The following is a 16,209-nucleotide window of genomic DNA, read 5'->3' on the forward strand; positions in this document are numbered from 1 at the left end:
TAAATCTATAATAATCTTGGTTAATCCAAACCCCCAATCCACCCAACTCACTAAAATGAGGTTTTATAATTTCAACACAAATCAAAGACTAGGTATGCCTAGTTCCAGGATGAAGGTACTCTGTCACATCAAGAAGCAGTAGGGCCAGGAAGTGAGAGATTGAGACACATACTCCTTACTCAGTTTCCATAAAACATGGCTTTCCAGTAGCCCAGCCAGGGGAAAATGAAAGAACCTAAACCAGTTACACAGAATTTTGTGACCAAAGACATACATGTGTTTGGCCTGCCACCACTTAAAATGGTAACACTTTAATCACAATAGAAAGTGAAATTCCACAGAAGCTCATGGGGCATCCTGTAATGGCTATGTTAGACCTTGTTTCTTCTGATTGGAGCTTCATTATGTCACACCAAACACAACCACTGAGACCCAGGAAGTTCAGGAAAAATGCTACTCTACTCATCCAGACCTCATGCCTGATTAAATCATGAGCATAAGATGGAATGTTTATAACTCAGGTCCCAGAAATTAAAACTATAAAATATTGCATATTGTGAAAAAATTAAAATTGCAAATTTAAATGCAAATTTGAGTATTTATTGGGCAGCATGCATTGTACTCCTGAAATAAGAACCAATCCTTCACTTGTTATTTCTCACATTGTCTAGGAGACAGGCAAGTGGCCAAGAAAATTCAGACAAAGGGAAGTTTAATAACTTTTATGATGCAAATCTGTAATAACTCTCTTACCACCTCTACTTACTTCCAAGTAATGCATTCAACAGCCTAATGATTAAAATATAGGTATAGATTTTAAGCAGTAATGAAATTGATGTTAGTAATAGCTTGTTTCATTTTGAATTATTTGATTAGATTCATGAGTTTAATATTACATTAAAATTTATAGGTATGTTTAAAGTAGTAATTCATAAGACTTTAATTATATAGATAGCTCACTTTATATATTCTCTTTTGCATCATGATCTTAAAATACAAATTATTGTAAAATATACAATACTTCTTGAGTATGTCAGAAGCCTAGAGATTGTTGGCACAACTTTTTTTAAAAAACAAATAGGGGTTCTTTTTATATTTCTTCATTAGCATTGGTTATACCTTAATTTAGGTGAGAAATTTTATAATTAGTTCAGGTGTTACTTCAGCATTGGAGCATTTCTTCTTTGGTAACATCATATGGTGCAAAAAAAAATTGCCATTTACTAAATCAAATTTCCAATAAGGTAAAAATCTGGCCATTAAAAGTTTTAATAATACAACTTGCTGCTGTTGGTTTAGATTCTTCCTGATCCTCCCCATTAAAATCGGATACACATTTTTTTTCTTTCTGAAATTAGAGACTAATGCTATAGTCCAGGTAATAACAGCCATACTTTCTGGTTTCCATTTCTAAATCACACATTCAGTTGAAATTTTAGCTGAGATGGTGTTTCTTTTATGAGCTTGGGCTTCCTGTGTTTGGTGCATAAATGTTTACAATTGTAGTATCTTCTTGCTGAATCTTTCCTTTAATGAGTATGTAGTACCTTTCCCTGCCTTTTCTGATTCATTTTAGTTTTGAGTTTATTTTGTCAGGTAGCTATACCTGCTTGCCTCGTGGGTCCATTCACTTGGAGTGTCTTTTTCCATTCTTTCCCGTGGAGGTGATGTCTTATCCTTGATGGTGAGCTGTATTTCTTAGATGCAGCAGAAAAGTGGATCCTATTTTCTAATCCAGGGTTAGTCTGTGTCTTTTTATTGGGGAATTGATACCACTAATGTTGAGTTACTAATTGGCAGTGTGTATTTACTCCTGTTATATTGTGGGTATAGTGTGGGTGGTTTTTTAATTATTCTTTTGATCTTTTTATTTACTTTTCTGGGATTATGTATTCCTTGTGTGTTCTTGGGTGTAGATAACCTTTTCACACAGAAGTTTTTCTTCTGGTGCCGTCTGTAGGGCTAGAATGGTAGAGAGAAATTTCTCAAATTTGGTTTATCATGGAATATTTTTTCTTTCTCCTTTGACTGTGATTGATGATTTGCTTGCTATAGTAGTCTGGGCTGGTATTTATGGTCTTTCAGAGTCTGCAGCACATTTGTCCAGGCCCTTCTGGCTTTAGAGTCTCCATGAGAAGCCGGGTGCAATTCTAATAAGATCTTCATTTCTATGTTACTCAGTCTTTTTCTCTGACAGCTTTATATATCCTTTTCCCCTGTAGTTTAGTATTTTGATTATTATGTGTCACTGTGCAATTTCTTCTCTGGTCCTGTATCTTTCGTGTTCTGTACGCTTTCAAACCTTTATGAGAACCTCCTTCTTTTGATTGGGGAAATTTACTTCTATGATTTCGTTAAAAATGTTTTATTTATCTTTAATCTGGGTTTCTTCTTCTTCCTCTATACCTATTATTTGTAGGTTTAGTCTTTTCATAGTGTCCTAGATTTCCTGGATGTTTTGATCTTAGATTTTTAGATCTAACATTTTCTTAGATTGAGTTACCCATTTCTTCTACCTTATCTTCAAAACTTAGATTCTCTCTTCTGTGCCTTTTAATCTGTTGGTAAGGTTTAATCACTGAAGTTTTTGTTTATATCCTAAGTAGGTTAATTTCCATTTTTATTTCAGTTTGGGTTTTCTTTGTTTGTTTCTTTTGTTTTGTTTTTCGAGACAGGGTTTCTCTGTGTAGTTTGGTGCCTGTCCTGAATCTCGCTCTGTAGACCAGGCTGGCCTTGAACTCCCAGAGATCCTCCTGGCTCTGCCTCCCGAGTGCTGGGATTAAAGGCGTGCGCCACCACCGCCAGGCTCAGTTTGGGTTTTCTTTAGTGATTTTATTTCTTTGTTAAATTTTACTTTTATGTCTTGAAATGTTTTTATTATTCCATTCAACTGTTAGTGTTTTCACAGTCTGCATTAAGGCATTTATTCATATTCTTTTGAAGGTCCTTGAACATAGTCATAATTGTTATTTTGAAGTCCTTGTCTTGTACATCAGCTACACTGCTTTTCCCAGAGATTATTGGGTAGGGTTGCTGGCTTCTTGAATAGGCATATTGTCTTGATTGTACATGTTTGTGGTGTTTTTCCCCAGAGATCCAGGTATCTAGAGTTGTAATATGTATGTGTTATGTAGTATAACAGAATATTATATAATAGTATATTAATATGTATGTAGCTACCTAGTCCTGTCTTTGTTTGATGTATGGATGTTCTTTGGTTGCTCTTGACTACTCTTGATGCTAGGCAAGTGTGGTGGCTCTAGGGTCCCTGGCAGAGTGTTGTGAGTCAGGGGTTACACAAAGGATTAGAGGTTGGTAGAAGGAGAAGCAGAGATTGATAGGAGGAAAGAGTTAGGGGGATCCTGGGTCATCACCAAGAGATGGGGTCCCTAGGGAATGGAGGTGGGAAGGAGGAGGGGCTTCTTCAGGCAAGCTGCAACAAGACTAAGAGAAGGTCTCGAAAGACTGGAATGTAAGAGCTGGAAAAGCATTTTCTAGTAGTCTTAAGGTGCCTTATACAGAAAACTCAGTTTCCATAGCTTGAAGGTAACAGAACCCCTCAAGTCAGATTTAGAATTGTCTGTTAATGACACTAAACTTATTAAATAATAGTTACTCAATTTGTAGAAAGAGGCCAGTCAAAACTCTGATCTAATTTCCCTTCAAAATAAAGAATATTCATAATCATATAAAAGTAATTTCAGTTATTTTACGTAATTTTATTTTCTATGTAAGATGTATTGTGAGATATAAGTTGTATTATAATTCTTTTAATTCAGAACACACTTAGAGTTTCTCTTACTTTATTTCTGTTTTTATACCTTCACATTCCTTTTAAAAAGCATTTTAATTCAAAATGTGAATTGGCATGAAAATATTTTATCTCTAGTTGATTTTCAAGTACACATTAAATGATCATTTATATGACATATGATCTAGTCCTTGAAACAAGTCTGTTAAATTGGAGGTTTAAAATTTTGCCAGCAGGAAATTGTCCATATTAAGATGGAGTTATCTGTCCATTGCTGCAGAACAAATTCCTCCAATACCTAGCAGCTGAAGTCAACAGATATTGATGATGCACATCTCCTAAGGGCGCCGAGGTGGGGACATTGCTCAGGGTTTCTCTAGGATGCAGTGAAGCTGATGCTCAGGGCTACAGCTTCTCCAGCTTTGGCTGGCACTGAGGGACATGCCTCTCAGCTCACTGCTGGGACCTTAGCAGATGGAGTTCTTCCCCATGTGAGTGTTTCTATAGGGTTGTTCAGGACAGATGTGGCTTGCTGCAGAGGAGGAATAGAAAAGCTCAAAGTGAATGAGAGACTCTTCTATAACGAAAGCTGAGAAGTGCTATCCCCATTCCTTTCCCATTACTCTCTTGACCTCACAGATCAATCTAGTCTAATGTAGGAAAGAATCACTTGAGGTGTAAATTCCAGGAGGGGGGGATTTATTTAAGTAGTGTGTCTTTGAATAAAAATTTCTCACCACAATGGAGATTAAAATAGAAAATATCTTTTTAACTATTTCAAAATCTGTCAATTTCTTTTAACTGTTAGGAGCACTGTTTATCTCTCTGAAGTCTATAATTATCAGATCGCTGAACTTCAATATGATGTAAAGGAATTCTCTACTTTCTTCTTAAAAAAATATTTAATTTTTTTTCTGGAAGATCCTTTTTTAATTTTAAAGTGTCATAAACTTTACAGAATGTTATTAGTTAAAAGAAATGTCTGCTTTCTTACATATAAATCCTTTTCTTATAAGTACTTGTCTTTAATAGCAACATACTAATAATCTTCATCCCTTAATATCTAAGTTATATATCCCTCTTGGTTTCTGTTACACTTTATACAGGGTCTTATGTAGCCCAGGCTGGCCTGGACCTTGCTGTATATGGAAGACTCCTGTTCCTGCTGCCTCCACCTCTATGTACTGGGATTGCCAGACTGGACCAATTTTATCTGTATTTCCTCTGTGTTTTCAGTTTTGTTAAGTTTTACTATGGCTTCTTTATTCTCAGAGATTTAAAAAAAACATAATTATCTCAATAGTATCTCAGGTCACTTGAAACCCAAGTAAGGTTGATGTCATAACATGGGGGTAAAGAATTCTGCAATGATTTTATTATAGCCAATTTTGTTGAACAATTTATTTTTTTTCCTAAAATAACAGCAACAGCATTGATTATATAACCTTTTTTTTTTTAATCCCAGGTCTCCTAAAAACCCAGAACAGAAGATCATTAAGAGAGTGATTGCTCTTGAAGGGGATATCATAAGGTAGGTCCCCAGGCTACTGGTTTTCACCTACAATCTACGGTTTTTGGTTTATTTGTTTGTTTGTTTGTTTATTGTTTTTTATTTATTAGAGACAGGGTTTCTCTGTGTAACAGTTCTGGCTGTCCTGGAACCCATTTGTAGACCAGGCTGCCTTCAAACTCACAGCAATCCTCTGGAAGAATCAAAGGCATGTACCACCACCTCGTGGCTCACAATCTAGTGTTTTAACTTGATTTTGAGTCATCATTTGAAATTAAAGCAGAAAGTGGCTTGGGGTCTAGAACTCTGGACAAACTTCACTTACGCATCTACTTCAGTGCATATCACTGTTTCCATAACCATTTCAGGATGGAAGGTGTATATGAAGTTACTGAGCATACCATTGTCCTTAAATTATAAAACAGGATAATTATTAAGGCAAGATCAACCACATACTCTGACCATTAAATCACTGCTTTCAGGTATCAACACTAGCACAATTATTTTAATATTATGACACTAATATCCATTTTAGAAAATGTCACAAACATTTCAGTATTTTAAAATCTGAACACAGAGTCATAGGACTCTTTTATCATCATAGAGACAGAGACCAAGTTGGATAGAAAGTGAAACTTGCATTTCTGGGTTCATAATGAGTGTTGAAACTGCATACAGCACTAGAGTAATCAAGAATTTGATTAACAGATAGCAAAATCTTATATATTGCACTTGATGATATAAATAATATTTGAGAATAGACAAGAAAAACATTAGTGTGTGATGCATCTCATTTTGATCGCCTGCTTTCAAAATATAGCCAAGTGTAAACAATATAGTAAACAAATGCTTGAAAACTATATTCAAGAAGTTTTCTGATCTTGTTTCCACCCAAAAGTCCCTCCTAAAAATACCTGTGTTGATGATTATATAAGCAAAACAAGCTAACTGAAAAAAAGCCCCTGTCAGTTTTAGAGCAGAATTGAGATCAGCAGTTGTGAAAAGCTGGCCTGAGGATCCCTAGGGTCCCCAAGACCCATTTTAGGGTTCTGTGAGATCAAAACTACTTTTTTCATAGCAAAAGAGGTCTTTTATCTCCTTTTTTAAAAACTGTTAGCCTATTGTCTATATAGGATGGAAATTTCCAGATGTGTTAAATGTGATAGATGGAATAATGAAGCAGAGAGAGCAGCCCAGCTGTCCTCTAGTACACCAGACATTAACAACATTTACAAAACATTTACCATGGCCTGTCCTTACTCTTTTACCAGTTAAAAACACTGTGATTTTTATCATTGATAGTATACGGTTTACTACTTATTGAATTCAACAATACTTTTAAAAGCTATTCGGTATTTATGCATGTATACAATGTGTCTTAATCAAATCCACCTCTGTTCCCTGTCCTATCTCTTGAACCATTTTTCCCTCCCAAAGCCATATCATATGTTCTCTCTTTTTTTTCTATACTTTTCTTTTTAGTAAAATAAGGTAGGAAAACCATAGTGGGTTAGTAGAAAAGTGTTTTGTTTTCACTTCCTATAGAAATGTATCACTTCCTATAGAAAATGGATTACTTTCAAAGAACCTGGTGGCTTTCTTTTCCTTTTATCAACAGTCATTCCAGGATTTTTATTTCTTAAAGAAACAAAGACAGGTATATACTCCAAAAACCATGGACTTCGCAGGTAGAAATATCCAAACACACCTTTAGTGTCTGGAAAACTGTGTGAGTATGATGTAGTCTCACTACAGAAGGAACTGGCAACCCTGAAAACATCATTGAGTGAGTGAAATGAGTCACAGAAGACTACAAATTATGTGACTCTGTTTCTGTGAATCGTCCAGAATAGCTAAATGTGCAAAAACCGAAACACATTAGTGACTTCCCACAGGCGTGGAAGAGGGGAACAGAGGGACTACTAATGGGTACAGGGAACGTTTGCTTGTTTTTAAGGGGTATAGAAATGTCCAAATGTATTGTGGTGACAGTTGTATAGTTGGATGTAGCTAAAGTTTTCCTGCCTGGCCCACAGTCAGGACAAATCTCTTTCACCTGCCAGTCCCACAGCCTCTCAGACCCGACCAAGTAAACACAGAGACTTATATTGGTTACAAACTGTATGGCCGTGGCAGGCTTCTTGCTAACTGTTCTTACAGCTTAAATTAATCCATTTCCATTAATCTATACCTTGCCACATGGCTCGTGGCTTACCGGCATCTTCACATGCTGTTTCTCATCATGGCGGCTGGCAGTGTCTCTCTGACTCAGCCTTCCACTTCCCAGCTTTATTCTCCTCCTTGTCCCGCCTACACTTCCTGCCTAGCCAATGGCCAATCAGTGTTTTATTTATTGACTAATCAGCAACACATTTGCCATACAGAACATCCCACAGCAGTTGGATATGCAAAATTTACTGATCTGTACATCTTAAGTGGGTAGTTTGTATGTTATATGAACTGCATCTCATGAAGCCAGTCTTACACAACAAAAACAGTCACCAAAACAAATGCCCATTTTATTCATGTACTCTAACACAATTAAGAATGTCAGTGAATCAGTATTTTTTATTTCATTATAATCCAAAGTGAACTTGGCCATTTCTCATCATTGATCACTAGCTGAACAGTCAGCACTGTGAGATTACAGAAGTCTGCACAAGATGAAACTCCACAGCAGACCTCTGAGAAGACATTATGCATTGTTCCCCTCACTCAGTACGCTTACATTGGGTTCAAACAGCAGAGGCAGACCCACAGCCAGAAGCAAGCTGATGAGCCAGGCTTGGACTCACCTTCTTGGTGGATACTGTTGAGGCCCATGCAGACGAAGCCCACAAATGGATGCCAGGGTCCGTGTCCCTGTTATCGCCTTCTCTGGACCTCAGTCATGGGGAATGAGTGACAGAAAGAACGGACTTACAGTCAGGATTTATTTCCAGTATAAAGTCTTTTTGAGAAATGTTTTTGTTAATTAATTAGAAAAGTAAATCATTCGATATTGCTTCATGTCTCTAAGGGGAAAAACAGCGTTTCTTTTCTTTGAAACCATGGCACCTGATTATCCTAGGCTTCCGAGTTAGTAGGTGAGGGTACCCTCAATGGTTTCTCACACTACTGAAAAGTGTTAAGGGGACAGACAATTATATAATAAAACATTTACTGATAAATTTATTTTAGTTTGTGATCCCTTTCTTGCAATTACATGTTAGAAAAATTTTAGGAAGATGATCCCTATCAGCCACAGGGATCATTAGCCTAACGGTGCCCTCCCTTGTGACAAGCAAGGAGTTCTATTGGGATGTGGCTTTTCCAGTCTATTTTCTCTTCGGTATTACTGAATTTCCTAGGAGGCGTGCTTAAACCAAATGTGAATTTTCAATATCTGCTTTCTTGGAAAAAATTTGGTATTTCTTAGAGAGAGAAAAAAAAGACCTCACTAGATCTGAGGTACAGATCTAGGATGTGTCCATTAGATGGACTGCTGGTCAACCAGCTGATCAGTGGAGTTTGGGGTAGATGGCCTTCCCTGGTGTGGCTCCCATGGATAGAGAGACCAAGTGGCCTGGAAAGCACCCTGTAGTTAAAAGGAACCTGTTGTAAGGAGTTCATAGGAAGGACAGGTACCAAAAAGGCTCCCAGGGCACAGCATTGCAGTTAGCAGTCATTTAGCTTAGCATTACCTTTTCAAGTCTCAGTTCAATGAAACTGTAATCTGTTCTCTTCAGTAGTGGCTTTCACTCTACTCCTTAAGGAAGATTAACTTTTTAAAGTTTTGTTTTTAATTACAGGAAGTTTGGCTTTCTTTAATTGAACATGCTATGAAGAACATCCTTGCTCACAAATACTGCTTAATTTTATAGACTAAATAGCCTAAAATGGAAATACTAGTTATAAAAGTTTGGGATTGGGGTTATTATTGCTTTTAGTTATGGTTTCCCTCCCAGAAAGCTTTTTGAATTTTTATTTTAAAAGATGTTACAAATATAAATAAATTATACACCAAAATTAATTAGTCCCAAAGACTATACAGAAAGTTTTTATATTTGTATTTGTCAACACTACCCAAAATATATTTCTCAGAGGGAATTTATTTAAAAGTCAAAGAAATGTGGACTTTAGTTTTAGAAGTTTAGACACTTCAATACAAATTTTTGAAGCTAGTGTTTATATAGGCTATATTAAATAATGCAGCTCAAAACAACATTCTGTACTTAAAACATGAGTTTTTGTGTGTGATTTGAAGCATGAATTTTGTCAATGTGTTGGAGCTCACAAAGGTTTCCCAGTGGGTTTATCCAGCAGGTCTGCATAAAAAGATGATTGGATCATGGGCTTAAGTACCAGGTGTTTGTAAGAGTCTACACTTGGCTGTATCTAGCAAGGGGGAGGTCTTTTGCCCCTTCCCTTGGCACTGTTATAAAAAGCCCTTTGGAATAAAGTTCTGGGCTGGTGGATAAGGATCCAGGACCACCCAAGGCTATCCTGCATTTCTATCTGTTTCTCTCCCTCTTTATTTCTACCTAAGTCTCTTATCTCTCATTCCTCAAGAGTCCCTGGGGTAAATACATGTGGGAGCTGGTCTCCCTCATCAGTGAGAACATAGTACCTCAATTATGAAAGGTTGGACATCCCTGATAGACCTTAATTCCATCCATTTAATGATCACTGGCCTGAGTACTAGAGAGAAAAGGTGAACAAAAGAGACATGTAACCTTCATTTGCATACATCCCTGTTGTTGGGAATGGAGAGTGAGTCTACATATGCATGCATGAACATACATGGGTAGGAAGGGGTGAGAAGTGGGAGTGAAGAGAGGTGAGTTTAGGTGAGGCGTTCACTGAAAACTTCTCTAAGCTTTGGAAATGAAGGGAAGGAAACAGTGAACCATACTATGTGGAAGAAAGAAAATCAAACCAAAGAAATAGCCAACGCAAACCTCAGATACAGACTAGAAAAGAGTTCAAGCTCTTGTAAGGAGCTAGCACACAAAGAAGAAAATTGAAGATGACAGATAAGTTCTTAGAGGTTTGCAGAGCTTTGTGGGTCCAGGCAAGGACTTCAGATTCATTTTAGTAGATGGCCAGCCAAGTATTTTTAAAGGATTGTTGTCTGCTCTATGCAAAAAGAGTAAACACCAACAGTGTGACTCTGAAAACTCTAAGAATATTCTCTCCTGACAAAGTGCAGTCATGCTTCTCATGAGAATAGTTTAGTGACTCTGTTCATGGCATGCATGATGACTACTTTGATTTATTTCCAGTGACCCAGAAAAAAGCAGTCACATTATTTATAATCCACTGATTATGATTTATATTGACAAAGTAAAATACAGAGTTCGAAGTATTTGTTCAGTGAGTTCGGCCAATACTTGAGATTGGAAATGAGGAGACCTTGACGGGTCTGGATTTTGTAACTTAATGCCACTACTGGTTAAAATCATAAAGTCTTTTATTTTGATTCTCTGATACTCTTAGGAAAGAACTTAATTTCTTAATGTTGACCCCACTGTGTATGCTTATATAGTAACAGTAACAATGAGAAGCTGATGAAAGTAATATTTAGTCATATGCATTAGTTCTACCATAGCTATTTGCTTTTTCATGTTAATTTGTTATGACTCTCACAGAAACACTGTTTTAGAAAGCATAAAATGAGGAAAAATACCCCCACTGAACTATAGGACATTAACATGAGTCAGCCACAGTTGAAATGTCTGAAGCATCAACTCTGTGTATAGGGACAAGTATTTCTGTTTCACAGATCTCAGGCCAGTCAGCAGTGAGGCCTTGTATCATGTCCTCTCTTTTAGAATCTGGGGCTCCATATAGTTAACAATGCCAATGAAGTAAGCATATGGAGTCTTCTTGGTCCCCATGGACAGGATAACCATATAATTTATCACCTAAACCATGACACTCTGCAGAGGGAAAGAGATTAGTATTAGTTATGAATTGGGATAATCAACAGAATCCAGAACTGCCAAGATAAACTATAACAAACATACGTCTGATAAGTGAAATGTAATCTACTTTATCATCTACTTCATATGCTTTGATTTTAAGTTGTTCCTGGCCTTCCTTGTTCAGATGAATCCTGTTGTTGTTTCTTAGTTCTTTTTTTGGGGGGGTCTGCCACCCAGATCCCAAATATATCACACATAGAGGCTTATTCTTACTTATGAATGCCTGGCCTTAGCTTGGCTTAGTTTCTTGCCAGCTTTTCTTAACTTATTCCGACTACCTTTTGTCTCTGGGCTTTTCTCCTTCTCTAACTTCTGTAAATCTTGCTCTTACTCCGTGGCTTGCTGTGTAGCTGGGTGGCTGACGCCTGGAGTCCTCCTCCTCCTCTGGCTCCTACCTCTCCTCCCAGATTTCTCCTTCTATACATTCTCTCTGCCTGCCAGCCCCACCCATCCTTTCTCCTGCCTTGCTGTTGGCCATTCAGTTCTTTATTAGACCATCAGGTGTTTTAGACAGGCACAGTAACACAGCTTCACAGAGTTAAATGTTCCACAACAGAATCCTAAAAAGTGTCGCCAGAAGCAAAGTAACTTCTAGGCTCCAAGAAGGAACCAGGTGAAGTGGGCTGGGTCCTGCCCATACCACAGTCACTTTCTGCCGGAGGACCCAGTGCTAGACTGTCTGAAAACTGAATTGCCAATGCAGAGCAGTTGGAGGCAGGCAATCATGGGCTTTTTTTCACTGAAAAACATTTACATAATAATTGCTTTCCAAGTTGAAAGACTATATTAGAAAACATCAAAACACCCTCATTTATTAAAAATAACTCTGGTATTAGCAAAATAAAAATCCATTGAATCACTCAAAATTAAACATTTTAAAGCTGTTGATTTTAAATGGACTGTTGAAGATCTGGAAATCAATGTTGGCCTAGCACAGACTGTTGAGTCACACTGTATTCCAGCAAATGGTTAAGCAGTATTAGAAGAAAACAGAACTGAATTGAATTTTCCTCAGTAAAACTACATGAGGCTGTTTAAATAACATCTTTGTAGTTGGTGTACCAGCTCATACTTATAGAACCCTTATATGTCTGTATGGCTGTCCATGAGGAGCAAACATTCTGTCCTGAAAAGAAGGATATATGAAAAAAATAAAGCCTATGTTCAGGATTCTGATAAAGACTGATGGATGAAATACTTTGGAGTATGCAAGCTAATAGATTTATAGTTCTCAAATGGGATCAGGGTGGGTGGTTCCTGAAAGAACAGAGGATATTTATACCCTGGCTTTAGTTGTTGGTAACCTGAGCAGGTTTTCAGAAAACGCCAAGGTCCTTTCGCTTAGTTGACTTTAATCCACAGTTATTCTGCAATTGCAATGGCATTGTACTTCTAATTTCATACTGGGTGCTGACCAGTGATGCTACTTAATAGATAAGGTCTTGAGCACTTACATTAAGTATCTTGGCATTAGTTAACCGAGTGCTGAAATGATCCCTGCGGTGCAGAAGTCTTTATGTTTCCTCACTAAAGAATTACAAGTTTGTTGACAGTCCTTGCCTTTGTGGAGTGATAGATGTAGGGGATTATTTATTTGATATTGTTGATCCAGAACATAAAAATGAAGTTACTAATAAAAAGATAAATGCTTTAGCAATTGACACTTCTTTCTAATCATGAAAGAGAGAGATAGAGAAAGGGTGCTTTTACAATGTTGGTCTTAATTTTTAATCAAGATAAATAACTGCTATTTATGCCTATTTTTTAATTTCAAAATCATTCCTGCAATCAATTTAGCAATATAAAGGTTGTTTTAGATATTTGAATGTTGATCTGAGAGGATGTGACCCTTGCTGAAAATCCACTAATGGTAGCACTTATTACTGTGGTGGTACTCTACCAGCCCTGACGGTGTTTCCCTAAAAGGTTTTGTATTCTAACATCTTCTGTCTCTTGAGCAGAGTTCTTCCTTAGGTACAAAAATCCTCATTTTTATTCATTCTTGCAGAGCTGCCCGCTTATTCATTCAGTGTGGCAGAGAGGTTGTGGGCATATACAATGGATTCCGACTGTCTTGATTTAAATTCCAAAAGTGCTTCTTCCTATGTATCCTTGACAAATTACCTAGTTCTACAAAACTAATTTTTCTCATCTGTAAACTTGACATTATCATAGCACATACTCCATAGAGCCTTCTTGAAAAATCACATGAACTAACTGATATAAAGTGATTAGTGCAAAGCCCAGGACATAGTGTGTGTTTTCACATGCTAGATTGTAGTTGTGGTTCATTTGTTCTTTAATGAATGCCTTGTATTTACTGTATTCCAGATGCTATTGAGTTCCAGGGTTAGAAATGCTAAAGGTCATAGGTAATTCTTTCCCTTTATTAAGTTCATAGCAAGACAACAACAGCAACGAAAGAGATACAGTATAACGAGATAATTGTTACTGGGAAGATGTGCTAAAGCTTCTGGAGATTGTTTGTGGGGGGGGGAGGGTATATGGTGGGACTGAGGAAATGGGCTATGTTGATGAAAACTGGTGGAAGTAGGAGGTGAGGAAAGGTCTCAGTTTCCTTCTTAATTAAAGAGTATTGCTTGCTTGTTATGGACGTTCAGATACTCCTGTATCATATGAGACAAAGAGAACTTCCTCATTTTGTCTATCCCTAGCCATACTCCTAAACATATATATGTTATCTGTCTTTCTAATCCACATCTCATAGAAGGAACTGGAAATGATGAGGAAGGTAGTTGCAATGTAGCTTCTTCTTCTCAAACATTCTCCAGACACTTGGGATTCTTTAAGGACTTACATTTTCTATGTGTCTGTCACACTAGCACATCTGTGTTGCTGTAATACACTAGTGTATCTCACATGATAAATTCGGTAATAATTTATTATAATAAATAATGATCCTAGCAGTAACATACATAAAGTATCTATGGATATACTATGGGGCCACAGTGGTATGAAATCTAGATAAACTACTCATAGAAACCAAGGTGAAAATGAATATTGAATAGCCTCCTCATACTCTCCATTGCTCCCATTAGGCTCACAGTCTTGCCTTTCAGGCATTGTGTCCTTCTTAGGCTGTCCATGAGAGAATGTGTCTGAAGTGTTTCAGAGAGGAACCACGGTGGCGCAGCTTACTTAAGAAACAACTCTCCGAAATGGAGCCTGAATCCATCTGATCTGGTGGGGCCCTCAGTCACATCTCCATGGTGCACTTTAAGACCTAGTGATCAGCTTCTGACTTTGATGCTTTTCCTGGGCATTCTTTTACATCTCTCACGCTGGTTCTGGGGTATCACTCCTCATCCGCAAATACGGACAGATAATGTCAAGGGCTTTTTGGAGTGCGGTGTTCACTAGCAGACAGCACATCACACCCAGGGATGGTTACTGTTAATATTTGAGCTCCTTTACTGTTGACTCAATTACACTTCTTAGTAGTAGACCTTTCTAAAGATGTGAACTCCAAGTCAAATAGAAATACTGTCTTGAAACAGAGAATACTAACTTTTTGTGTGCTCCTTTGAACTAAATATTGATTTTTATTTTTCTTCTACCCACAGTAATGCAAGCTGTCAAATATTTTGAAAAGACATATAAGTGTAATTATCACCGAAGGATGCTCAAAAGATTGGCTTTTAAAACACTTTCTTGAAGCAGAACTTAAGAAAAATATTTCAGCCTGAATAACACTTAAGGAACAGCCAGCACTTCTGACCTGAGCAACTCCTGTTAATCTTATTTAAGTTTACCATTGACTTGTTCTTCTTTTGAAATGTTTAGAGGGAAAATTGAGAAGAGGGAACTGACACCATTCAAGATATTGATTGCATTAATTATGAATGCTTTTAAATTTTTACAATTTTATTTTTTGGAAAAAAGCACTTTTTAGTGACCCAGGACAATGAAAAGTAGTATGAGATGGTGTATGAGTGTTACATGTGGAGTAAGGACGTGAAGAGGTCATTCCAACTCTTTGTTTTTGCAAGCCATGTGACATCAGCAGCTACTGACCTCTAAAGTCTGACTTATTTATCTGTCCATTTTCAGGGCTGTTTTGAAGACCAAATAAGATAATGTACCTACATCTTGTTAACTTGAACACATTATCATGAACTAAATTCTAGTTGGCTTCTTCAGAGCTTAGTAGAATGCATTGCTTGCCCACTTTAGAATATCAAATATTTTGCTGTTACTGTTGAAATAATTCTATAGTACTACCATGTTAATATATAGCTGCCACACATGTTATAAACCCTAGCACTGTTCTGAAAAATTAAAGATAAATTGATGTTTTATTGTGGTGAGACTTTTTGTATGATCTCCCCTCTTAAGTTACTGAGGATGCAAGGTAGTAATGTTGACTGAGTGCACTCATCTCTCCCAGCTGAAATTTTAGAGTTGTCAGTTAGCAGCTCATTTCTCCCTCCCCCAGCTCTGGGTAATCACCATCCTACTCTCTGCTTCTGAGAGTATGATAATTTTAGATGACTTATGTAGGTGCAGTCATTCAATATTCATGTTTCTGTGATGAGCTTAATGTACTTGGCATGAAATCCTCAAGGTTTTTCCATGATTTTGCCAATGTTGGATTCTCATCTCCTCTAAAGCTGAACAAAAACCACATTTTTTTTATCTGCTCATCTGTTGATGGATATTTAGATTTGTTTACATTTCAGAATATTACATGGTCATGTTATATAACCCTGACTGGCCTGGAACTTCCTACATTGTGATGGTTCCTCTAGGTTGTCAAGCTGACTGCATCTTGAATTAAAGAAAACCCAATTGGCTGGGCACATCTGTGAGGGATTTTTCTTAACTAAATCATTTGAAGAGGGAAGACCCATCTTTATTTTTTTAATGCTTTCTTTTAATTACATACCTTCATTGCTTTGTCAATAAATATAAATAAATAATTTTGGCAAGTACAGCAATCTTAATGGAGAAATACTTACCCT

At 37.1% G+C, this 16,209-nt stretch overlaps 1 protein-coding gene across 4 annotated transcripts in view; it reads left to right on the top strand.

Moving 5' to 3' along the window:
- Immp2l (inner mitochondrial membrane peptidase subunit 2) overlaps positions 1 to 16,209 on the top strand; it is an 858,278-nt gene that overhangs the window by 561,866 nt on the left and 280,203 nt on the right. For all 4 annotated transcript variants that reach the window (XM_059279989.1, XM_059279984.1, XM_059279988.1 and 1 more), the window contains exon 5: positions 5,217 to 5,282. In XM_059279989.1, coding sequence (XP_059135972.1) covers positions 5,217 to 5,282 — 66 coding nt within the window. The remainder of the gene's footprint in view (positions 1 to 5,216; positions 5,283 to 16,209) is intronic.

The sequence above is a fragment of the Peromyscus eremicus genome, chromosome 14, assembly GCF_949786415.1.
Source record: "Peromyscus eremicus chromosome 14, PerEre_H2_v1, whole genome shotgun sequence".
Classification (NCBI taxonomy): domain Eukaryota; kingdom Metazoa; phylum Chordata; class Mammalia; order Rodentia; family Cricetidae; genus Peromyscus; species Peromyscus eremicus.